The sequence below is a fragment of the Rosa chinensis genome, chromosome 6 (assembly GCF_002994745.2).
Source record: "Rosa chinensis cultivar Old Blush chromosome 6, RchiOBHm-V2, whole genome shotgun sequence".
Lineage (NCBI taxonomy): Eukaryota > Viridiplantae > Streptophyta > Magnoliopsida > Rosales > Rosaceae > Rosa > Rosa chinensis.
In genome coordinates this window covers 13,528,353-13,553,051 of record NC_037093.1, presented here as the reverse complement: position 1 = coordinate 13,553,051, position 24,699 = coordinate 13,528,353, and the positions used below count along the sequence as shown (strand labels likewise).

General features: G+C 37.2%; 1 protein-coding gene and 1 long non-coding RNA gene across 2 annotated transcripts; both read right to left on the bottom strand.

The window, feature by feature from the left end:
- Window positions 1–9,566: 9,566 nt before the first annotated feature.
- On the bottom strand, window positions 9,567–12,885 carry LOC121049683 (IQ domain-containing protein IQM5-like). Its single transcript, XM_040507602.1, has 4 exons — window positions 12,822–12,885; window positions 12,605–12,693; window positions 12,397–12,484; window positions 9,567–9,786 (listed from the first exon to the last, which is right to left on the bottom strand). The coding sequence occupies exons 2-4, from the start codon at window positions 12,655–12,657 to the stop codon at window positions 9,661–9,663; spliced, it is 267 nt and encodes an 88-aa protein (XP_040363536.1). The 5' UTR covers window positions 12,658–12,693; window positions 12,822–12,885; the 3' UTR covers window positions 9,567–9,660.
- Window positions 12,886–12,984: 99 nt separating this feature from the next.
- On the bottom strand, window positions 12,985–20,291 carry LOC112169356. Its single transcript, XR_005801051.1, has 15 exons — window positions 20,255–20,291; window positions 20,042–20,124; window positions 18,670–18,787; window positions 17,680–18,490; window positions 17,186–17,349; window positions 15,714–17,088; window positions 15,548–15,603; window positions 15,295–15,450; window positions 15,077–15,148; window positions 14,575–14,644; window positions 14,210–14,299; window positions 13,952–14,002; window positions 13,731–13,802; window positions 13,367–13,465; window positions 12,985–13,093 (listed from the first exon to the last, which is right to left on the bottom strand). It is a non-coding gene; the product is annotated as an uncharacterized LOC112169356 (long non-coding RNA).
- Window positions 20,292–24,699: the final 4,408 nt, after the last annotated feature.

Here is a 24,699-nt window from a genome sequence, read left to right as displayed (position 1 = left end):
TATCGGTGGAGCAAAGCTCGCTTAAGTACCACTTATCTCAAAACCTTCCTAGACATCATACTCATTTTGGATGAGCCTATGTGAACAAAAACTAAACCAATGGCATTTACTACAAAGTATATGGCAATTGCCTATTACATCTCTTGGAAAAATAAAGACTTAAACAGAATTGGCTATCTATTGATCCCAGCCAGATTTGCAGTCTTCAACCCTTCACTCTAGATCATCTTCTTGATCTTCTTGTTCCACATCGTGAGCTTCTCTTGATTCACAATATGCTTTGTAGGCGGTGACAATTTCTTCACGAGCTCTACAAATGTGTGCCCAATGACCGGATACTCCACATCGTGAACATACATCTCTTCGCTCAGACTCCATTGATTGAGGCGCTTTGAAAGCGTCATTTAGATAGCTCCTAGTGTTGGTGGCGCCGCCAACATGGCCAGAGGCGTTGCCTCCCTCTCTCTTTCCACATTGACCTCTTCGGTTCCGTGTTCGCCTATTTTGGCGGCTAACTTCCCAAGTAGAGCGATTATATGGACCAGAACGTCCAGATGCATCCCTAAGATTAAGGTTTCGCTCTTGGCTCCCTCTCTTAGGGGCGCGACTATAATTGGATTCCTGAATATGCTCTGTTTCCACAGATCTCGAATTATAGTTCTTCACAAGGATGTTGTCATGCTTTTCATTGACATTCATAGCTCCAATGAGCTCATGAAACCTTGTGATCTGTCTTGCAGTAACATCGATGCGATAGTTCTTAGCAACCATCAATGCAGAGACGGGGAAGGTAGAGAGAGTCTTCTCAATCAACATCGCATTTGTGATCTCTTTACCACAGAATTCCATTAAGGATTTAATGCGAATTGCTTCCGAGTTGTAGTCAAGAACTGACTTGAAATCACAGAAGCGGAGGCTATGCCATCTCACTTCTACGTCAGGAAGCAGGGAATCACGGACGTTGCCAAATCTTTCTTCGAGTGAGACCCACAGCCTTCTGGGGTCTTCTTCATTCATACACTCGTACTGGAGCGAATCATCCATACGACGAGTCATTAGGATGATGGCTTTTGCCTTATTTGCCTCTATGGCTGCTCTATTTGCTTCCAAAGCTTGAGCTTGCTCAACAGTTAGCACGTCCTGGCTAGGCTCGAGAATTGTATCCAGGATTCCATCGGCCTTGAGATGCTGGCGGACATCACGAACCCACCTGTGATATCCAGAGCCAGTTGTTCCCAATGGAGCAAAGTCCAATTTGTTCAGGTTACTCATCCTGAAAGAGAACAAGAAAAAGGGTTAGTTTCGGAGCGGAAAAAGCTACCACGAAAACATATAAAATTTCTGAGAGTAATCGCTTCCAAGAAATTAGGAATTTCTGAGCGTAATCGCTTCTAAGAAATTCAATTCCAAGAGGTATTGGATTAGATTGAATCAATGACGTAAGTGGTCGATAATAAATTCTCTACAAACTCTAAGTTTGGAGATCTCAACAAGCTCTAAGCTTGGAGTGAGCACGAACTCCTACAGTTCGGCTTAATTAGGTCTCCCCTATGATGAAGAAAGGGGGGTAGAAGAAGGGAGTTTGCAAGTCCCTGAGAAAAAGAAGAGAAAAGAAATAAAAACTTCAAAAACGGGAACTTTTAGTAAAAAATACCTCGAAATAGGTCGCCGGAAAATTTGACTAGAAAAAGTAGCCAGAAAGTGGCCGGAAAGTTGACCGGAAATGATCAACCGGCGTTGACGTGGCAGTGCGGTCCAGAGATGACGTGGCAGTGGGGCCGGATGCTGACGTGGCAGTGGGTCTTTGATGCTGACGTGGCAGTGGTCCCGGATGATGACGTGGCAATGGGTCCAGGATGCTGACGTGGCCGTGGGTCCCTGTGCTGACGTGGCAGTGGGCCTGCGTCAGTGGGCTTCCTTCTTTTCCTTTTTTTTTTTTTTTCTTTCTTTCTTATGCCGGTTTTTCTACAGGCCGGTTCAGCAACTTTTAGACCGGTTTTTAGAGTTCTGTTTCCAGTTCCTGGATGCTGAGATCGAGACGCTGTTGGTGGCAAAATTTGGTAGCAATCGGAGGTCCAGAAGGTGGTGAACCGGTGCAGGGATCCCTTTTTTTTTTCTTGTTGGAGGGCTGGTTCGATACTTCCGGTGGCCGATTCGGTGGTTTTCACGCCGGTTCTGGTGGTTCCGCCACCGGTTCTAGAATCCTGGGATTGAGGGCTTCAATATATGGGGCAGTGGTGGCTAGGGTTTGAAGGCTACGAATTTAGGATTTCAGGGTTAGGGCTTCGTGTTGATAACGTGTTTAAGGAAAACTGAAATTGGGAGAGAATTGAGTCGTCCTTTAATTTGGTGTCATTGCCAGGGATTGGAGTAAAGTCCAATTCCTAGCTTGGTTTACCTTAGGGATAGGTAGAAATTTTACTTATTTTTGTTGTTTTTGTTTTGTTTTTGACCACTTGTTTTTGTGAAGGAGTACCTTGGTGGAAAATGGAGATTACTTGGTCTTCAAATGCAAAACTTTATATGCTCATGAGTAATTAGAGAGTGAACTTCATATGGACAGAAAGATACGGATGTCTACTTTGTGTAGTACTTCGCGGATCTTCATTTGCATTTCTTTAGAGCAATTGAGCAATTTATGCTAATTTGAGTGAAATGAGGTCACTTAGTAGCAAAACAGAATCTGATTGAAAAATCAATTGACTTTGGAAGGACACAATTTTTAGCTCAAGATGAACTATGGAGTGTGCCATATATGGATGGAAAGCTCTACATTTGTATCCTCCAACTGACCTTACATATCTTAGTTCTGAGTTTTGTAGAAGTTGCAGTTTCAGTTTCAGTATAGAAAGAGTGAGATACAGCAGTTTTAGTACTGCTAGGTCGAAACTAATAATTTTCTGTTGAACCAATTTTCTACAATTGAGCACTTTTATGAAAGAGTATGGATGGCAAGTGCTTACAGCTTTTTTTGTTGGTGACTTATGTTTATCTTGGTGGTCTTCAAGGGGGAACATTTCTAAACTCTTGCATTTAGTTTGTGTTTTATGTTCATGTGATTATGTTTACTTGTTTTTGTCATTGTGATAAGTTTTTTTATTTTGTTTCTCCCCACACTTGGACCTTTCATTGATACACTTTGTGACATTGTGGAAAATGATAAGTTGAAGTTTTAAGGGAAGGTTTAAGTGTAAACCCTCGGAGAAATTGAATGAAAAGTTGAAAAAGAGATAAATTTTTTGAAAATGCCCAGTGTGATCGATTGTCACTTTTGTGCGATTGGTAAACCGCAGAGCTTCTGACTCCTATAAACAATCAATCGTTTCCCCTATTTTTCCATTTTCCCCTTATTTTCAAGTCTTCTGTCTTTATATATGTCTAGGTCCCTTCAATACCTATGATGAGACTTGACGTTGGATATAAATATGGGTAGGAAACATGTTTGAGTCTAATGAGCTTTATTTTTCATAATACATCATTATGAATCAAGTGTTTGATTTCATTTGTACCTACTCTTGTTATGTCAATGCATTGAAATGGCAAAAAAGCATAGTGAGTATAATATGCTATGTGGTTAGTACTTGAGTTTAAATGAAGTGCATCCATAGTTCTAAGCACTAAATTCTTCATAAGTGTAACATCTCACTTGAGAGTTTTTGTTTGTGTTTACACTCTCCTTTGTTGAAATTATGCATTTATGGTTAACCGGAAAATAATAAATGATGAGTTTTCTAATTTTTTTTTTTCATAATAGTAACTCATAATTATAATTACTAGTCTTGAAATCTTCATTGAGTCGAACTCACGACCTCCCACTTACAAATGGGAGACTTATGCCACTAGGCATGAATTTTCTAAGTTGGTTTGTGTTTTCTATTATTATTTTTTATTATTTTTTTTATAACCAAAACAAAAGTAGGTCTAAATTAATTACAAACACCAAATTGTTTGAAAATAAAGATAGTAAATCCAAAATACTACTAATTTAACCCGCCCATATAACTGAGGAGAAGTTTGCAGAGATTGTAGATCCTTGTATGCGAATCAAGACCATCATATCTGAGGAGCCTGTCCAACTGAATTCAATGAGAGTGTGCAAACTGATGATTGTGGCTAGGTCAACAACATTCATGGTATATGATATGGGGTGTGCAAAATTCGGTATTGTTTAGTCTTGGGACATACTAGATAAGTTGATATCCTCGACATTAAGCACGATTAATATAGTGCTTTGTTCTATACACCGTTCACAAAGGCGCTACTAGGGTTGTAAAGATGCGTCAAAAATTCTAGCAGCTTCATTTAGGAAATTAAATAGGACCTGATGCTTGATGAATTATGTGATATTTTAAAAGTAAGATTTGTCAACTATAATTAAAGGAGGTGAAAGAAGGATTAAATTCAGTTTAGTCCAATGCACGTCGATGGAAGAAAAAAAACCCTAGGTTTTCTCTCTAGCGCTGAGAAAACTCTACGGCCGTCGGCGTCCGTGTCTGTGAAGATCAGCCCTGTCCGGCGGCACCCGGACGTCTTGGCTAGCCTCTGGCCTCGCCGACATGCTGCGGTCTGCTGCCGGACGAGATATTGATGCTATTGCTCAGGAGATTTCATGGGAGAGGGTTTTCCGCTTGAGGTTTCGGTATGATGGGTTTTGGCGGAGGTCTTTGGGCGTCGCCTCTGAATCACGGTGGGTATCGATACTTCGTTGGGGTTCCAGGACCGCGTGGGACGTTTGGTTCGTGGTGCCTATGATCTGGTGCGCTGCATCATTGGTGGTTTCGTAGTGGCGCGGACTGGTTTTGCTTGGGTCGAGGCAGTGTTGTACCATGGCAGCATGGCGGTACGAGTCGAGGAGGCTGAGGCAGCATGGGGACGTGGTAGTACGGGTCACGGAGCTGTGGCGGCGGTGCTATCTCCTGGTGTGAGAAAGAGATGACGTCTGGGATTGGGCCAGTCCAATAATGCTGGGCCTTGAGTTTGGGGTTCGTTTCTCTGTGGGCTGCTATTTGAGTTTTGGTCTTTTGGGCTAGGTTGTTGATGTTTTTAGCTAGTCTAAATCCATTAATTTCCCCTAGGCCCACATTATTTCTCGTTTTTTTTTCGGGATTCTATGTTAGTAGCTTTGTTTACTTTCAATGATTCCCTAAGTTTTTTTAGGGACCATAGCTTTGGTACTTTGCCTACAGAATGATCGGTGATTCTATACATCTAGGTGCTAAGTTCTTTGGTGTACCGCAATTGAGCGCATTGGCATCGGGAACTTTGTCTGCTATTATTTTTAGTTTAGAATTATGTTATTCTGTTAGGCTTCTGAAAAGGAGCGGAATTGTTTCAAGTGTAATGACACCTATCCTCCCTAGTGGGAACTATGTACTGTGCCATTCTGGCCTGTGTTACTATGAATGAAATCATTATTTAACTCAAAAAAAAAAATCAGTTTAGTCCCTCAAACTTTGAGGCTAAAATCAGTTTGATCCTTTTTTTTTTTTTAATCACGTTGGTCCTTGCACTTTTAATTTCCATTACCCGGGTCCAAATTTCAAATTTCCCTCCAAATTTGACATCATTTACTGAGTTAGAGCCGACGTAGGGTCTTACTTTTCAGCTTTTCAACCCTCCAAGAAGGCTAAATTCCCAAACTAACCTTTGGGCTAAATTCACAACAAAAAAAAGAATTTGAAGAACGCTCTTCTAAATTGATTGTTAAACAACGACAAGCGTGGCCCGTGGCCCACCATTGTACCGATACTGTCCCAACTTAACCACCCGATAGGTGTTGAGTTTTAATTACAAAAGGCCTCGGTACAATTGGGTGAGATCCACCCACTTATAAGTTATATTTTATTTGTCACTTTTCCAATGTGGGATCTTTCCTCTCCAACACGCCCCCTCACGTGCAACCTAACTCTAGGTCTGCACGTGAAATTAATTAATCACAAGTCTCATATCGGAGACTTGGTCAATACAATCCAAAGCCCACATTGGACACTTGGTATAGTGTGTGTTTGTGTGTGTAGAAATGGTGTTTAATAACTTGTTTTGGTATGCTTTGCTAGACAAGAGTTAGAACTTTTGGAGGCATATGTTACCATACCAGGAAATCAATGAATGTGTTTTTGTTTGTGTTGATCAATTGGTTTTGGTTAAATGCCATGTATGTCTTATGACTCTCTTAACCAATTTAATTCCAATTAAAAACTATTGTCTAACAATTGAACAACAAAAAATGGAATGTAAAAACTGTAGTATGAACCATCTAATAACAATACTTTTCAAACCTTTTCCATTGCCCAATTCAAAAAACACAAGCACAAAATAGCATATTTTGTTGTATGAAAAATGGACACACAATGATATTTTCAATATTTTGTTGTCTTGTGTAAATCCACTCAACAGAAATAAGCTAATCCTTGATATAGAAGCTTCAAAGAGACAACAGAAAAAAAATATAAGGGACTCTTGTTCTTTCTGGTATATAGACAACACAATTTCACACTGTTGCTCTTGTACAAAATTTAATCAGACGACAGTTTCTTGCTCCTGTCTCGTCCATTCATCAGACGACAGTCCAAGACTGTCGTCTGATGCCCCATTATTGGCGCGATGCCTCACCGCAGTGCCTAGCTTTGCCGCCTCACCGCGTAGCTTCATAGCAGACCCTCACTGTCGAGCTTTGGGAGGCCTAGTTTCGCCATCTTTCTTCGCCAAAATGGAAGAGAGGTTTTGATTTTGAGAGAAATAGATTTGACGGGTTTGATTTTGGGAGAAAACAGAAATGAAGGTTGTGGCAATTATTATAATTTATATTAGAACTTGCCCGTTACTGGGTTACAAATTATGAATTATACTTGTGGAAAGAAACTATAGTCTATTGTAGTTATGGATAAAAAGAAGAATAATAATAAAAATAAAAATAAAAGGAAAAAAAGAAAGAAAAAGGTCGTGGCCCAAGCCCTTTGGCGAGGTGTCAAAAATCTATGGCCAGGTGATGGCTGTTTGGATTTTGGAATATTTAAGGAATTGTCGGAGAGGAAATTGAAATCCCTAGCCCTAAGGTTGTTGAATATTGGGGATCTGGATGGCGGCGGCGATGAGGCTTTGCGTGCGGCGGGGTGTGGCGACGATGGGTGGAATGAAGAGAGAAGGAGCGACTTGGAGTAGCAGGTTTTCAGAAATAATGCGGAGAAACTCTACCACTTTGGCACCACTAGTTCTGGAGAAGCAGGGCTTCCAAAAGGAAACGGCTTTTCGTGGTGGCTTGGGCTCCATAACAGAAGAAGAGAAGCGAAGGGTTCTTCAGGAAGCCCAAAATTTAAAACGGAGGAACAGGAAGAAGTTTGTGGAGAGGCATGAGTGGTGGATGGTGCTGAAGGTGGAAGGCAGACGCTATCGATTCCGTTTTCTCGTGAAATGCGGGAGGCAAGCGAGGTAACTTTACCATTCATTCCCTGTGAGTCGTTCGAGGTCTCCGACGACTCTGATCACTCAAAGTGGCTACCTCTGGATGTGCCTCCATTTGATCCCCTCATCTCCGCTAGTTACCTACCTGAAATTAAGTTCAGGCATCTAGTAGCTGGCCCCAATATCCTTCTTTGGATTCGAGACAGTGGCAGAGTACTTGCCCGGTTCGACGTCACCCGGCCCGAACAAGGATGGACACAGTTAAACGTTTTAGCTGCAGAGTGTTTAATGGATGTAGCGGATAATACTGTAATGTTGCTAATCAACTTGCAACAACATGGCCATGATGGTTTCCTATTCTTCTCCTGTAACAGGCCTGACAGGAGATGTTATAGGAGAGGATATAGATTTCGGGAAAAGGTTGACAACAGTATAGAAGTTCTCCTCATGTCACAGGAATGTGATTCTATGAAACATATGCAACCTCTGCCCCTGCCACCATTGCCTTATGATTTTGGAAGGACAGTTGGTTGGAGTTTTCTCCATCGAGAAGGTCAAATGGTCGAACTTGCTCTCAGTGGCTCTGGAATCGACTACTGGAATTGTCCCCCCTTGCTTTTTCTCATAACATTTCAATATGGAATATTTACCACCGAGGAGAGCGGTGCCTTGGATGTCAAGTCCAGAGTGCTTACTACTTCTACTTACATCCTAGATTCCCATGCTTCCCATCCCCACAAGTGGCACTGGGACAAATCAGCTGCCTCAGATACGTGTCAAGTCCATTTCTAATACTACTGTACGTTTTCTTTTCTCTGATTTGTTTCGCTGTTTATTGATTTATCTAAACATCTTACGGTTGATTTGCGAAAATGTGATTGAAAAATAGGTCTAACACAAAATTCCTCTACTAGTCTTCACTAGAAATGGTGCCCGCGCTTTGCTGCGGGACTTATTGTTACATGGTGGAGATTATGATTGATCTTGTTACATTACATAGTAGAAATACCAAATATCTTTGTTGAAATTTACAGATTTTGTTTGGTTTGAACTTATTACTGATTCTGATGGAGAAATCAAACTTGGTATGCATAGTTTAATGAAGGAATAAACATAATACAATAATGAGAAGTGTTTGATGGATGTTGCATAATGATACATGATCTACATGGATATTCATCTCATGCTGCTGGTCCTCAGTCCAAGCTGTTATTGCCATATCACCTTTGCTGATGAAAAGCTTTTCATTTTTTCAATAGGCACTCTATCCATGCTTCAGATGCCTGATATAACAATGCACATCAAGAAGTGGTTAGGAAAACTGCTAAGATAGAAGTCGAGCTCTCAGTTGGTATATGAATCATAATAGAATTCAAAGATTTTCCTACATGTACTCAAATTAAATGCTAGCTTAATATAAGAAGCAAGAAAATACAGAGCAACCAAAACTCGAACCACAAAGCTTACTTTGAATGGGTTCCCCCAGTTATTCCTGTCGCATTGGCTTCTGTTCTCTTATCTAAAAACAATTTCTCACTCGACCCTGATATCAAGATACTACAATCAATCTCTTCAGGTCATTATGGTTAGAACAGCTTGAGCACACATGATGACATATCACGTTAAAACAGAGCATGATTTCAATTACAACATGTTATTGCTATTAACTCATTCACAAAATACAAAATACAAAATAGAAAGCATAAATGCACATCAAATTATTGAAAGTTAGCACATGGAAGAAATTTTAAACTGTCAACAAATTATTTTTTTAAGGTGAACATGAAAGAAAAAACAATGCTGCTGTGAGTTTAAAGCAGTAAAGAAGTATAAACATCAGATAAGGAGTTTAGAATGAATAAAAGCATCCTTTGTAGAATTCTAAAGTTGCATTTTCTGCTAAAAGTTTATTGATTGTAGTTCCCTGTAAACAAATTTTTTTTCTAAGCTGAAGATCAAATAGAAAAGAAAACTGCTGCAAGTTTTTAGGTTGTGATAAGCGGATGCTATCAGTTTGGAACATTTGCATCAAAAAGAGTAAGCTGTAAAAATTAAAACATTTGGTAACAAACTGTAGACTTTTGAATCCCATAAGCAAATTTGGACCAACATATTGGTGAAGAATGAGCTATCTCTGGTTCAAGGGAATCAATTATCTCATCACTTTCAGACCTGTTACTGATTTTAAGCTTTTAAAAGTAGTTATTAACTTACTTTAAGTTTCCAATATCACCATTACCTCTTTTAGCTTTTTATCTTCTACTGTGCTAAAATAGTGAACATGAACAACAGTCTGCTAACCCCAAACATGTTCACCATTGTGAATCGCATTTTTCCATTCTTCCGCCTTACCATCTCCCATTGTTGTTCAAATTCAGTTTCAACCTGCCACAGAACCACCATGATTTAAATATTTGAAATTCATGCCTAGCATCTGAAGAGAGTGATTCACTTAGTTACATATAAACTCTTGCTGAAATAAAGATCAACCTAAACCAATAGAAAAAAAAAAAAAAAAAAAAAAAAAAAACTGTAGTAATTCATAAGAAACCAATGATCACATCGTAAATATAAGCTAGGGGTCATCATTTGGCCCGCGGGCCTAAAAGCCCATGGGCGCCCGCCCGGCCCAGTGGGCAAAAGCCCGGCCCGGCCCGCAGAAAAGCCCATCTCGGCCCTGCCCATTGGGCACGAGGCAGGGCTAGGGCGGAGGGTTCAAAGCCCAGGCCCGGCCCGCGGCCCGGCCCGTTATATGCCCATTAAAGCCCGCCCGGCCCGGCCTTATAGGCCCGCCCGAAAGCCCATTCAATTTTTGTTTTAATATATTTTTATGTAGCTATATTGAACTAATTATTGCATTAGGCCATATGTTTTTTTAATTTTGTATTTTATTTTGTTCAATAATTAACATATCATCATTTTTTCATAGGTTTTTGTATTTTTTTAACAAAATAATATGACATATAAATATAATGGGCTCGGCCCTGCCCATCCAAAAAAGCCCGGCCCGGCCCGGCCCTAAAAAGCCCGTAAGGCCCTAGGCCCATGGGCGGCCCTGGGCCTTGATTTTTAAGAGAAGCCCGGCCCTGCCCGGCCCGAAAAATAAAAAAAAAAAGTTTTGGCCCGGCCCGGCCCGGCCCGAGCCCATTAATTTTGGGCAGGGCCGGCCCTGCCCTGCCCATTGACGACCCCTAATATAAGCAAATCTATCAAACATATCATAAGAATCCAAAATTTGGGAATATGACCAAGTATGCATTCTGCATGGGATGTTTTAGCAGCTACTTGTTTGTGGACTGTTTCTCTTTCATTTGAAAAAAGAGCCATTGCAACACACCTAGAATCTCCTACGACCAATGCACTTTTGTATCATATGAGTGAACTTTACATAATGATCTATTCAGACATCGTCTAGGATTGCTTACAATTGCTAAAAAATTCAGGCCTCCTTTTCAAAATGTGAACAGTACACATTTTTTCCCCATGTATATTAGATTACAGCAATGTAAAGAGAGCAAACTGATTTGAATTTCACAAAGGACATGAAGAAACTATGCATAATTGATCCACATATATTCGGTTAGTTCTCTAATGGCTGCAAGGGAAAAAAAAAAAAAAAAAAGGAGAAAACTTTGGTATCAACTAATCTTTTTAAAGTTAAAAGCCTTGAATTTCACGTGGAGAGTTTTGTAACAAACCAGCCCTGATGGTGTAAGGGATTTCAGAGGCCATCAGTATTGACCCATCTTCTTCGGCTAATTTTTTTTCATTGCTTTTCATGAGAGCTTGAATGCCACCAGCACCTTTGTAAACATTTAACTGCTAGTCTTATTAATCACAGTAAAAAAACGATTCCTTTCTTACAGTGGTGATGTTTCTAACACTGAGAGGAAGAGAGAGAGGCACCTGAGATAAGAGAATGACATGATTTACCCATTTCAAGGTCCCAACATTAGATGAGAAACCATCCTGACAAAAGAAATAACATTCAAAAGACATTTTTAAAGTTTCAGTTTCAAAATAAGTATGATGTCAAGAAAAGTGCGACAACTAAGAAACTAAATGGCTTTGCAACAGTAGATATAGATTACAATATCATGCTCACAGCAAAATTATAATATAAGAATATCAAAAGTAAGAGCAATATAAAGTTGGTGAATTGGGATCTATGTATAATGTATGGAGCATGTTTTACGTGATAATATAGGAAGACAAAAATTAAGTCAGTAAGTTCCAGGTGTAGATATTGCATACATTTGGGTATATTACTGTGGAAACTCCTCTTAGAGCTCTCCATAGAAATGGCTTGTCCTTTGACTTTTCCAGTCAATGACTTTCTAAACAAAAATCACAACCATGGAATGAGTGTTTAAAGTACAAAAAAATTGATTCAATTAAGGAACTTATAGCAGCCTTACAATCTGCCTCTCATTTTATAGAGGCTGTGCCTTAAGATCTTATAGAGGCTGTCCTTAATCGGATCAATTTTTTTGGTGCTTTAAAGTGCCCCACCATCTGTCTCTCATTTGATTCGGTTAAGGAACTTATAACAGTACAAAGCTGTGGTTAAGTGTCCCTAGCATACATGACAGTAGCCCAACAACTTTTTAACAAACAACCAGTAAAACACACAAAACAAAGAAACAAACAATGTCGGTAAAACTGATACAGCCTCTATTCCAGAAAACAAAAAAGTTGTGCTCATTGCCAAACTCTGGAGAAACTGAGCCCAGAGTAATATCCAGAATTTTACTCTTATGATGTTTAATTAACAAAAAGAAGAAAGAACAGAGGTTTTTGTTTTGATAGATTGCAAAATTTCAAAAATCAATTAGTATGAGCTTAAGTTGCCATCTTTGACTACTACTTCATAGGCTTTTCTTTCTTTCTGAAACATTCAAACACAAAGATAACACAATCAGATATATGTATAAATTTGATTATGCAGCGAATATGATGAAGGTAAATGGAGTTAGGAGAAGGTTTGGAACTAACCGGTCCAAGGTACTTGATGCATTGGCTCTGTAGAACTGTCCTCGAGCATAGCTCAAGATTTGTTTCCTTGCCATCTCCAACATTCAGCCTGGATTATACGAATTGGTCAGTAAGTCTCAAATATCACATCGATCATCAGAAAAAGTTTCACCAACATATTTGTTCATTATATGGTGAAAATAAATGAACATTAAGGTCAATCACTTACCAGTAGAAGAAAGGCTGGCTGCTCTGACTTTCAAACCACAAATCGTAGTACATGTGTAAATTGTGTCTATACCGATGGCGTGGACCAATCTGTATAGGACATCAAGAAGTAAACGGCTTAACATTAGATCATGCATATTTTACATTGCAAGGAATATAAGTTTTCAAAAGAAATATCTAGCCTTATTCTCTTTAGGGATTATGAAGTGTGAACTTACAGCTTCAAGCCAATGTTGAAGAGCTAACTTTTGTGCTTTCTCATCCTTAGACAAACCTTTTCCAATATGAAATAACAAAGCAAGTGTTATTACTGAAATGAATGTCCAATAAGCTGTGGAAACATGAGAAAGTAGTATGTATAAGAAAAAGAACAAACCTTCGCAGCCTAGTCCTAGCCCTTGCCTACCACAAAGAGGCGGTTTCCGGCTTCTCAACATTGAAGAATGACACAGAACTCTGCTTGAGAGCTGCAGAATCTAAAAGTTTCCATCTGAAGCATTTGAAAATAGCCAAATCAATCAAACCATTTCCATAAAAATAAATAAATAAATAAATTTAAAAAAATGACAATAAAACAAAACCAAATTCAAGTACAATTTCAATGGTGAGAAATAATAATCAAGTGCTTAGTAATTACCATAGCTCCTTAGTCCCAGCTGGAGAACTTAAACCATTTGAAAATAACCAAATTAACCAAACCATTTTGTATCAAAACAAACTGAAATTGAAGTATACTAAGCATGTAACAAAATAATTACCATACCTCCTCAGCCACCACTGCACGATCTGCAAGGTTTCTTCGAGTTTGATATACAAAACTTTCTGAACTTTGACTGCTGCATCATCAAGCTCCTTAACCAGTCTAGGCAAAAACATAAAATCCGGTTGAGACAGAGCAAAAGTCAGCATTGGTTTAAGCTTCAACAGATTTTTACCCCTACAATCTTCTGTCCCCAACGTTTCCTTAAATGAAAGGTTCCTATCCAACATTACATTTTCAGGCTTAAACGAAAGGTTCCTATCCCAAATTACATTTTCAGGCTTGCAATCCTTTAACCGACTTGAATTTTAAAACCACTGAACTTGTTAGACCAATCAATCTTATAAATCAAAATATTGCCATGTACCTTTTCCAGAACGAACCCAAACTGATTTGTTGTCTTCTCTTTCGAATCTTAGTGCTTGACCTTTTATAGAGACTGCAAATCACAGAAAAAAAAAAAAAACAAATTTCAGATCAATTGTTTTTAGAAAGATGATAAAACTAACATTTATCAACATAAAGATCAATATTTGGAATTCTGTAAATAAACTGATTCAATAACACTGAGCATAACTCTTTACATACCTGAATTCAAAGCACTTCCAAAATTTGATCGCACACTGTTCCCAATATCTGCTGAACAAAACCAAACAAACTATCTATTACAACTATATAAACCACCATAACCGAAACAAATTCTATCATCCAAATACAACAACGGCCAAACAAACCATCTCTATACAATCAACCATAACATTGCATACCCTCTATCAAATATACCCCCTGCCGAGTAATCACAAAAATACCTGAACATTCAATAATCTAAAGGCAAAAGTTAGATACCTGAACCACGACAGGACAACCAACTAACAGCAATTAACAAAACCAGGAACAGCGGCAAAAGAACAATCCACATACTCCTTTGCAAAAAACCTACAGAGTAAAAACAAAACAGTCATTACCACTCAAAGACAAAGAAAACACCTAAACCTTTGTAATCACCGAAAATCAAAACCTCAACAAAAACATCGAAACCCAAATCAATACCCTAAAACATGAAAACCCAAATCAATTGAAACTCAACCACAACAAAAACCACCGATTCAAAACCACAAAACCATCGATAACAAACCAAGTTTCAATCACACAAAGCAAAAGGAACAAACTTTAATCAAATTCCCAAAAGGAAAAAAGGTTTAAAAGTTTACCTCTGTTAAGGGGATTAGAATTGGCAGTCAAGAATTTTCTCTGAATCTAATTCGTGCAGCAGATCGTGCCCTGAATAAAGAAATTACTAATTAATAAAAAAAAAACACATAAAAAAACCATTTGAGCTTATAAACGATAAGTAGAACCTCAAAAAAAGAAAAAAGAAAAAAATAGTAGGCATACAGATTGTGTTGCAAGCACTGTTCGATGTATACTACATGAACACAAAATCTATAACAAAGGCAATGCAAAAGAAACAGATGAACCCAAAGCACAGACCACTTTAAATAGCAATCGATTAGCATAAACTATCAAAAACTAAGGAGTCAGGACGATGAAATTTTCTATACAACGCTTAATCGAATAATCCCAAAACGCCGAACCCCACAGGCAAAACGATTATACTTCATAAAACATTTGGACCTCTCAGTATATTAGAACTCAAGCAAAGCTTTTGACTCCAGGTTTTGTTCTAATCAATGTTATAATATCGATATGTACCTTCTCCAAAACAAACGTAAATTGATTTGTCCTTTGCTCTTTTGTATCTCACTCCTTGAACTTTTACAGAGACTGCAAATGACAGAAAACCAATCTAACATCAATCGTTTTCAGAAAGACGATTATATCATGAAAATCAAACAAAATCAGTTTGGGTACGTGAAGAAAAGATGGATAACGACGATATTGATGTTGATCTTACAAAGTCGAACTCTTACCGAGTCCTCACTGTTGGTGATTCTGCATGATTGCCGACTCTGAGGTTACTAACAGTGATTCCGGATGTTGATGGAGGCTTCCCGAACACAGCAGATTACACGTTTTGCTTTATATACTTGGGCATCAATTGATAAGAACAGAAAGAAAGAGCTCGGCTGGAGTCAATACACCAAACAACTTGATCATCAGAATACATATCTATATATATGAAATTCGGTGATCCTTTAACAAAAGAAAGAACGAAGAACACACCTAATTAAAATCCTCCATCCACACCAAAAATCAGAGCTTTGCAATTCAGATACAATCTGAGAACCAAAGCTCATGCTGATGAAATTTTACACAAAACCCTTAATCAAATAATCCCAAAAAACCGTACCCAACAAAATTAACCCAAAAATTAACATCAAGCAGTTACCTTTTATGCCTCCAAGCTGGAAACAAACGAAAATTGAGACCTGTCTATGCCGATCAACAACCTCCCTCACTATCAATCTAAGCGAGACGAAGAACCACAGCAGAGACCAAGATCGAACCGAACTCTTTCTCTCTCTTTCTCTCTCTCTCTCTCTCTCTCTCTCTTTCTGTCGATTTCAATTTTCTTTCTTCTGACTATGAGATACATAAGAACGAACTCTCACTCTCTCTGTCGATCTCAACTCTCTTTCAGTCGGTGATTCTTTTTTTTTTTTTTTTTTGCGAAGGTTCCCGAATCCACTATTTGGTTCTTTATTCACGGTTTATAGAAGACCAGCTTGATATTCTCCACGAACAGTAAGGGCAAAATCGACTTTTCCTCCCTTTGATGAACAGTAGTAACAGTGAACTCATCTTTCAATATATGTATAATTTTAGTGGTTCGGCTCCCTGCTTTCATATTCATCACTTGAATATATGAATAGATCATGCTCTCTGTTTAGCTGCTCACAAGATATACAACATATATTTTTATGTTTTGGGAAGTAAGTAAGGATTGTGTACTTTGGTCATCCGTATTGGATGATATCATCATTTGCCAAACATCTTAAATAACACTTGAACATGTACTCCATATGCATGCATTAAAATCAGGGGTATCTTACCTGAATATGAGTGGTATACAATAGATTCCATTCATTTCAATGTTCATATTCATCTCCTGATTATAGAGCCCAGGTAAGATATCAAAAGTGAAAATACTGTGTTCTACATACTAACTCCAAAAACTTCCCATGCCAGAATGAGCTGAATAATTCATGTACATTTTTCTTTTGAGATGTTAATCAGCTTCTCATGCTTTTTCCAGAACATTTTTGTGTCAACTTGTTTAGGTTTATTTAGATGCTTCCTTCAATCATGAAAGTCAACGTAAAATATATATTTGGAATTACATAACTGTGTTGAAGGGCAGGGATCAAACAGCAATGAAACTGAAACAAAGCAAGCTCTAGAATTAATGAATTTTCTTTGTTGAATTGGGCTTGTTAACATTGCTGACCAGCTTAAATAGAAATCTAGAATCAATAACATTGTTCTGGATGTCCATATATATGGATTGGGAGTTGCAAACTGAATAGAACTACTGTATTAAAACATGAAGAATCCCAGCAGTTGATTGCTTGGCTGATCTGTATAGAAATGGTTTTAGAACATATGTAGAATCTCATGTGCATTTAGTATTATCCAATAAAAATACACACCACACACACACACACACACACACACACACACATTACTCTTGAAATTTGGCTTACCTTCTGCAGCCTCTCTCTTTCCATCTTCTATTGCTCAAACAGGCTCAGCTTCTCTGCCACCTGAATTCAAATTGTAACCCATTTTTTAGTCTAAGAGCTGAAAAGTTGTACCCTCGTACCATTGACAAACAACCACTAAAATGAGAGTGGCACCAACCTTTCAACTCTTGTCAGTACTGAACAACCAATCCCATTCTTTGTAAAATAAACCAACACTACAATACCATACTTAACAGCACTTGGATCTACAATCCCATTGCTCCGGGGCTCCTTGTCTTCCTTGTTCCTTCCTTTCGCAAGTCGTGCAATGGCAGAAGTACACTGCAAGCAGAAGCTTAAAACTTTCTTTCAGTCATTCTAGTTTGTCACAAGACAGAGAAAAGAGGGATCAAAACAATTCAGTAGCACATGCATGTCTGATAATCTAGAATCGGAAGAATAAAAATTTTCAAGAGAAAAAGGAGAAATGTAACTAGAGATGAGTTTCAGTACAAGCAGGATCAGCAATGATCGATCTAAAAGATGAGAAGTGCTTAGCTTCAAATGGGATGACTTGTGTACTTCCTTTGAGCCCCATATACAATGAAGCAATCCAATATAGATGAGCATTTCTGAATTAATGCACCTCAAGAGGGGAGAGAAAGAACTCACCAAGTTAATACCAAATAGTGCTCTGATATTCTTGCCCCCAATCAAGTCTATAACATATGCGTAGTATTTTTTTGCCGTCTGTATGTTTTCTAATCCACCAAGAGTGTAAAGAATCTGTTAAACACAGAAAGCAAAACATCAAAGATTTGCAGAGCCACTTCATATTTTAGGGTGAAATTAGAGACGGGTCATGTCAGATACATATTGTACAATGTCATACATTTCACTTTAGCCTCTCAGGTCTCAAAACTGGTTTTATGCATTACCAAAAGACCTCAAACATGCACAACTTTATTTGAGGCCAATTGTTTAACATCGTGTTTTTAATCATCAAAATCAACTAGAAAAAGTGCCCGCGCTTTGCTGCGGGACTTATTGTTACATGGTGGAGACTATGTTTGATTTTGTAACATTACATAGTAGAAATACCAATTGTCTTTGTTGAAATTTACAGATTTTGTTTGGTTTGAACTTACTGATTCTGATGGAGAAATTCGTGTAACATGTTTTAATCATGCAGTTAAAGAATTCAACAACTTTTTGAATTCTTTAGCTGTATGATTAGCACATGTTACACGAATCCCACCAGAATGAATAATTTCAAATCAAACTTGGTAAACATAGTTTAATGAAGGAATAAACATAATACAATAATGAGAAGTGTTTGATGGATGTCGCATAATGATACACGATCTGCATGGATATTCATCTCATGCTGCTGTTCCTCAGTCTAAGCTGTTATTGCCATATCACCTTGCTGATGAAAAGCTTTTCATTTTTTCATTAGGCACTCTATCCATGCTTCAGATGCCTGATATTGCACATCAAGAAGTGGTTAGAAAAACTGCTAAGACAGAAGTCAAGTCTCAGTTGGTATATGAATCACAATAGAACTTTGAAGATTTTCCTACATGTACTCAAATTAAACGCTATCTAAATATAAGAAGCAAGAAAATACAGAGCAACCAAAACTTGAACCACAAAGCTTACTTTGAATGGGTTCACTCAGTTATTCCTGTCGCATTGGCTTCTGTTCTCTTCATCTAAAAGCAATTCATAAGCAGCTTGAATGTTGATAAACCTAGCTCCAGCTGTTTCTCACTCGACCCTAACATCAAGATACTACCGTCAATTTCTTAATGTCATTATGGTCAGAACAGCTTAAGCACACATGACGACATATCATGTTAAAACAGAGCATGATTTCAATGACAACATGTTATTGCTATTAAGTATTAACTCATATTCACAAAATACAAAATAGAAAGCATAAATGCACGTCAAATTATTGAAAGTGAGCACATGGAAGAAATTTTAAAATCTCAACAAATCATTTTTGTAAGGTGAACATGAAAGAAAAAACAATACTGCTGTGAGTTTAAAGCAGTGAAGAAGTATAAAAATCAGATAAGGAGTTTAGATATGAATAAAAGCATACCTTTGTAGAATTCTGAAGTTGCATTTTCTGCTAAAAGTTTATTGATTGTAGTTCCTTTTTTTTCTAAGCTGAAGATCAAATAGAAAAGAAAACTGCTGCAAGTTTTGAGGTTGTGATAAGTGGATGCTATCAGTTTGGAACATTTGCATAAAAAAGAATAACCTGTAAAAATTAAAACATTTGGTAACAAACTGTAGACTTTTGAATCCCATAAGCAAATTTAGACCAATATATTGGTGAAGAATGAGCTATCTCTGGTTCAAGGGAATCAATTATCTCATCACTTTCAGACCTGTTACTGATTTTGAGCTTTTAAAAGTAGTTATTAACTCACTTATCTTTAAGTTTCTAACATCACCATTACCTCTGCTAAAATAGTGAACATGAATAATAGTCTGCTAATCCCAAACATGTTCACCATTGTATAAAAATACTGATTGATTTCTGAAATTCTGCAATCTATCAAAACAAAAACCTCTGTTCTTTCTTTCTTTTGTTAATTAAACATCATCAGACTCAAATTCTGGATATTACTTTGGGCTCAGTTTCTCCAGAGTTTGGCAATTAGCACAACTTTTTTGTTTTCTGGAATAGAGGCTGTATTAGTTTTACCTACGTTGTTTGTTTCTTTGTTTTTGTGTGTTTTGCTGGTTGTTTGTTAAAAAATTGTTGGGCCACTGTCATGTATGCTAGGGACACTAACCACAGCTTTGTACTATTATGAGTTCCTTAATCGAATCAAATGAGAGACAGATGGTGGGGCACTTTAAAGCACAAAAAAAATTGATTCGATTAAGGACAGCCTCTATAAGATCTTAAGGCACAGCCTCACAGACTCCACCTCTTCAAACTTAATGAACTCCAAGACCTTCTTCTTCACCTTCACCTGTAATTCCCCAACAAAGATAGTCCTCAGAAGCTTACTTTCGTTGGATATGTGTTGCAACTATGCAAAGTAGCCACTTCTTATCATGGACAGTGATATGTGGAGTCTCCTCTTTGGATTCCTGCAATAAATCAAATGAATCTTACTTCTCGTACTTTAAAACATTGTGCTTGGGCGCTTGCATATGAAGTCAGCAATGAAAAGCAAGTTTAATTGTATCTAGACTTAAAATATTTTAAGGAAATTCTTACCTGTAAGCCTAAACCTCTGGCATGGAAGGAAAAGTTCATGATCTGCATGATGCAGATGGGGAAAACCAAAATACCAGCAGGCCCCTGCGTAAAATATAAGAAAGAAGACCTACAAATTGGCAGGCCAACACTTCGATTAAATGCACCACATCAAAACTCAAACATAACGAAATATCCTAACCAACCAACTCAACATATACCCGATCACATGCTTCTATACATTGAATATAAAGATAGGAATAGGCAAACTGAATTAAGCTGAACAGATTAACTAACAGTTTGGCCTGATCAAGTCCAATCTCATAAACCCAATATTTTTCACTGAAAACTATAACCAGTACAGTTTACAAAATAACAACAAAGATGAACTTGGTTTACTTTTAGAGAAAAATTCAGGTACCCTCCCTAAACTATTATGTCAAGGCCAATTTGATACCCAAACTCTCAAAAGTATCAATGTGATACCCAAAGACCTAAATTGGCATCAACGTGATACTTCCGTCAAAAATTTCAAACGGCTCCGTCTGTTTTGCTGACGTGGCAAGCATGTGGAGATAAAAAATTTTTTTTATCAAGGGCAGAATAGTCTTTCAATACTAACTAATGAAAAAAAAAAAAAAAACATGAACAGAGCTCTCTCTCCCAACTCCGATTCTTCTTCTTCCCAACACTACCTCCTCCCACTCCAACTCACAATAGATCTCGCCAGATGCATCATTTTGCTGCTAAAGATTAGTTTTTTGTTATGGTAATTATGGGTGTGTGATATTGAGGATGAATGTGATTGGGTGTGTTCACATTGAAGAGAAGCAGAACATCAAATGTCATCGGCCCGATTGGGATTGGGGGCGGTAACTGTGATCGGGTGGACCTCGCATTCGAGGCCGAAATCAGAATTCTCGAAGAGGACGCCGGAGTGGAGGAGGCCGGGGCAGAAGATGGCGAGCTTGTGGAGGGAGGACCAGCCGTCGGGAGGCTCGGAGGAGACCCAGTTCGATTCACTCGTGTGTTCGAAGTTTGATGTGGTGTATTGATCAATTGATGTTCTTCAGTTAATTTCCGATCATAAAGAAACCTCATAGTACGATTTTGGTTGTTGGTTAAGCCTGAATTCAAGAATGATAAGAATTGGAACTATGGAGCTTTGATTTGAGAACTGTAGAAGTGGGATGATTCCTCCATATTTGGGTCATCTCTGTTTCAGCATAGAAGATCAGCTTCCAAAGCTGGTTTCCGACTCCGAACCACTACAAAACTCCGAGCCCATTGGGTCCAACACTTCATTCGACTCCCCAGTCACTTGAGCCCTTCATCGAAATCATAGCAGCTAAGAGTTGATCGATCTAGATTTCTTGCTCTGTTTTCTTGGGAAGCACAACTAAGGTTTTGCTCTGACTTGTGTCACTTTTGATTTTAGTTGAATCAATTTGATCAAATTAGTGGAGACCCAGTTCGACTCACTTGTTTTTCTTATCTGGGTCTGTCTTAGATCTTCAAAATAGTTGCACAAAATGTTGGATCCGTGCGATAAGCTGAGTGATCAGTTACAGAGCTTTCTTTTTGTGATCTCAATCTTTGGTTTTGATTTGCTGGTGTAGATATTAGATGATAAGAAAAGAAGAAAAAGACAAAGTGTTAAAGGTCATTATTAGTCCCCTGAAGTTCCGATTGGGGATTCTCCGCCGAGGACGGTTGATGAGGGTGGTGGGTCTTCCTTATTGGTTTTAGCCTACTGCTTGCTTGCTTTCTGATGGTGGAGTGATTGATTAGAACAGCAATAGCAAGTAATAGTACTAGTGGAGTAATATAAGGGACAGAGAGAAAGATAATGAGGGGGTCAAATTGGGGTCCCAACAACTACAAATCAAATTTCATGGCCTTCTTCATTTAAATTCACAGATTTGATTATATTGAGTGATGATGATGGAGATAGAACAAAATGTTTTATCTGGGTTTATGACATACTGAATTTATCTGGGTTTGATTTTGAGTTTGTGAGGATGATGGAAAAGACAAGAGAAGCTAGGGTAGTAGTAAAGTAGGCTTAAGCATCATCGACTCCCAAGGTTTTAAATTTCTCCGAAACTGCCGAAATTTCCGTAATTTTGAAGTACCGAAACGAAATTCATATGCTATATCATTTCCGTCAGAAGTTTTCCGAAATTTTCCATACATTTCCACGAAATTCTTAATTTCCGAAATATCTACACACACAATATATATTTAAAAATTCACACCGAAATTTTGTCCGAAATTTCTCTAAATTTTCTGTTAAATTTTTATGTCACCTACAATGAATTTTTACTTCATACTTTTATAGAGAAAATATGAAATTTTGATTTTTTTTTTTGGCAATCAAGTTGAATACAACAAAAAACCTTTTTGTTTTTATCTGCTACAAAGTTGAATGCTCTAACCATAACATGATTTCCTTTTTGCTTCGTCTCAAATATTGTATGTTTCATACACTGTAACATCATATTAGGTAATTCCACAATATCCGATATATGGATTGCATGTGGAAAGGGAACAACACGTACACATACAATAACCATGTGATGAAGTACGAAAATCATTTCCAAAAATCATGTACTTGGGAGTAGTATTGTATGATACTAAATGAAAGCAGTTCAACCAGCTAGATCAAACCACATCGCAGTAGCTTTTATATTCCTTTTGTTGTACTTGTTCATTTTCATTCACGGGGTTTTGGTTTTACGTGCCCCGCCCCACCCCCTTGTAATTTTCTAATTATTAAAAAAAGTAAATCATATTTACATTATCAATATACAACACATTATCAATACACATAGATAAAAACACTAGTTTAGCAATTTACTACCGTACTAGTTAATTACTCGTCCATATAAAATATCATAATTCTATTATAAATGTATAATTTTAGAGATGTTACATTGTAAATAGGTTTATTATAGGTTAGTTTAGTCTATGTAAAAGTTTCATTCAAAAATATCATTTTATAAATGCAATTAATTTGAAGATATTTTTAACCGAAATTTCCACCCAAATCGAAACTTTCTCCGAAATTTCCTTAAATTTGAAGTACCGAAACCGAAACCGAAACCGAAACCGAAACCGAAATTTGAAACCTTGTCGACTCCTCATGATGATGATGTCAAGTTTTCTGGGAAAGTTCCCAGATCATCAGAGAAGAAGATGAAGAAGGAAAAAGAAAAGAGAGTTTCTATTGAGACCTCCAAATCTGCTCATTTGACCTCACTCTATTATGAATTATTAAATGACATATATAACCTACTATAAAATGACTATTAGGGACAAAAATTATACCAAAAAAATGGTTATATTTATTTTCTCTAGACTTTCCAATTCAACAATATTAGATTGCATTCTTTATTATTTTCCCTACCTATTTTCATTTTCCAATTTCACTACATACTCATTAAAGCATTCATATATATATATATATATATATATATATATATATTTATTTATTTATTAAGAAATAAAACTATGTTTAAGATAAAAATATATGATATGCATATTGAACGCATATTGGTCAGGGAGAACAAAATAAATTGTATTATGCCGTAAATCTAAATCTATCCATTATATTTGTAAAAAGAAGAAGAAAAAAAAAAGAGCTAGCAAATAAAAATAAATAAAAAATATTTAAATAATTAATCATGAGGTACAAAAATTAGAGAAACATTAAGAAAAAATGATTAATCTTTTTTTTGTTGCACAGCTAAAAAAGAAAAAGTAAATAAATAAAAAATCACATAATAGTTCATGTTATTTTATTTTTATTAATTTTTAAAACTCAATACCTTGTGTTTGATTTTTTTTTATTGGATAAGAGATTTATGTTGTCTGATTAAGGAATAGAGATGTAATTAAGATTTATAGAGTAATTAAATCATTGAAATGACTAAGTTTTTTATTACAAAGATCTTAGTTTGTTTGTAAATTAATTATATGAGCGAGGTTATTTGAGGAACTTTAGTGAGGTTTAATGAGTAAATTTAATATTTGAAAATTTGATAGGAGGTGTAAAAAGCATAGAGGTCAAGTGAGTAAATTTGGAGGTTCCAATAGAAAAACTCAAAAGAAAAAGAACACAAATGAATTAACAAAGGAAAATGGTAGATTGGTCTTTTTCTTTGTTTTTGGTCATCATGTGCTTGCCACGTCACTTTTTTAACGGAACCGTCACGAATTTTGGACGGAGGTATCACGTCGATGTCAATATAAGCCTTTGGGTATCACATTGATACATTTGAGAGTTCGGGTATCAAATTGGCCTTGGCAGGATAGTTTGGGGAGGGTACCTGAATTTTCTCTTTCTTTTATATACTTAAAGCATCATTGTAAAAGTAATTGTCATTTCATCATTCATCTAATAAGAGATAGTTTTCGAAAATCACTCCTCACTTGTGCTTTAAATTTCACTTGAAGTAAAAGTC

Excerpts from the sequence above, each read along its gene's own strand:
- LOC121049683 (XM_040507602.1), bottom strand. The coding sequence starts at position 12,657 with ATGTACTACGATTTGTGGTTTGAAAGTCAGAGCAGCCAGCCTTTCTTC. Across the intron at positions 12,485-12,604 it reads AGCCAGCCTTTCTTCTACTG|GCTGAATGTTGGAGATGGCA; the intron begins GTAAGTGATTGA and ends CGTATAATCCAG. Across the intron at positions 9,787-12,396 it reads GCATCAAGTACCTTGGACCG|GTTGAAACTGAATTTGAACA; the intron begins GTTAGTTCCAAA and ends GTTCTGTGGCAG.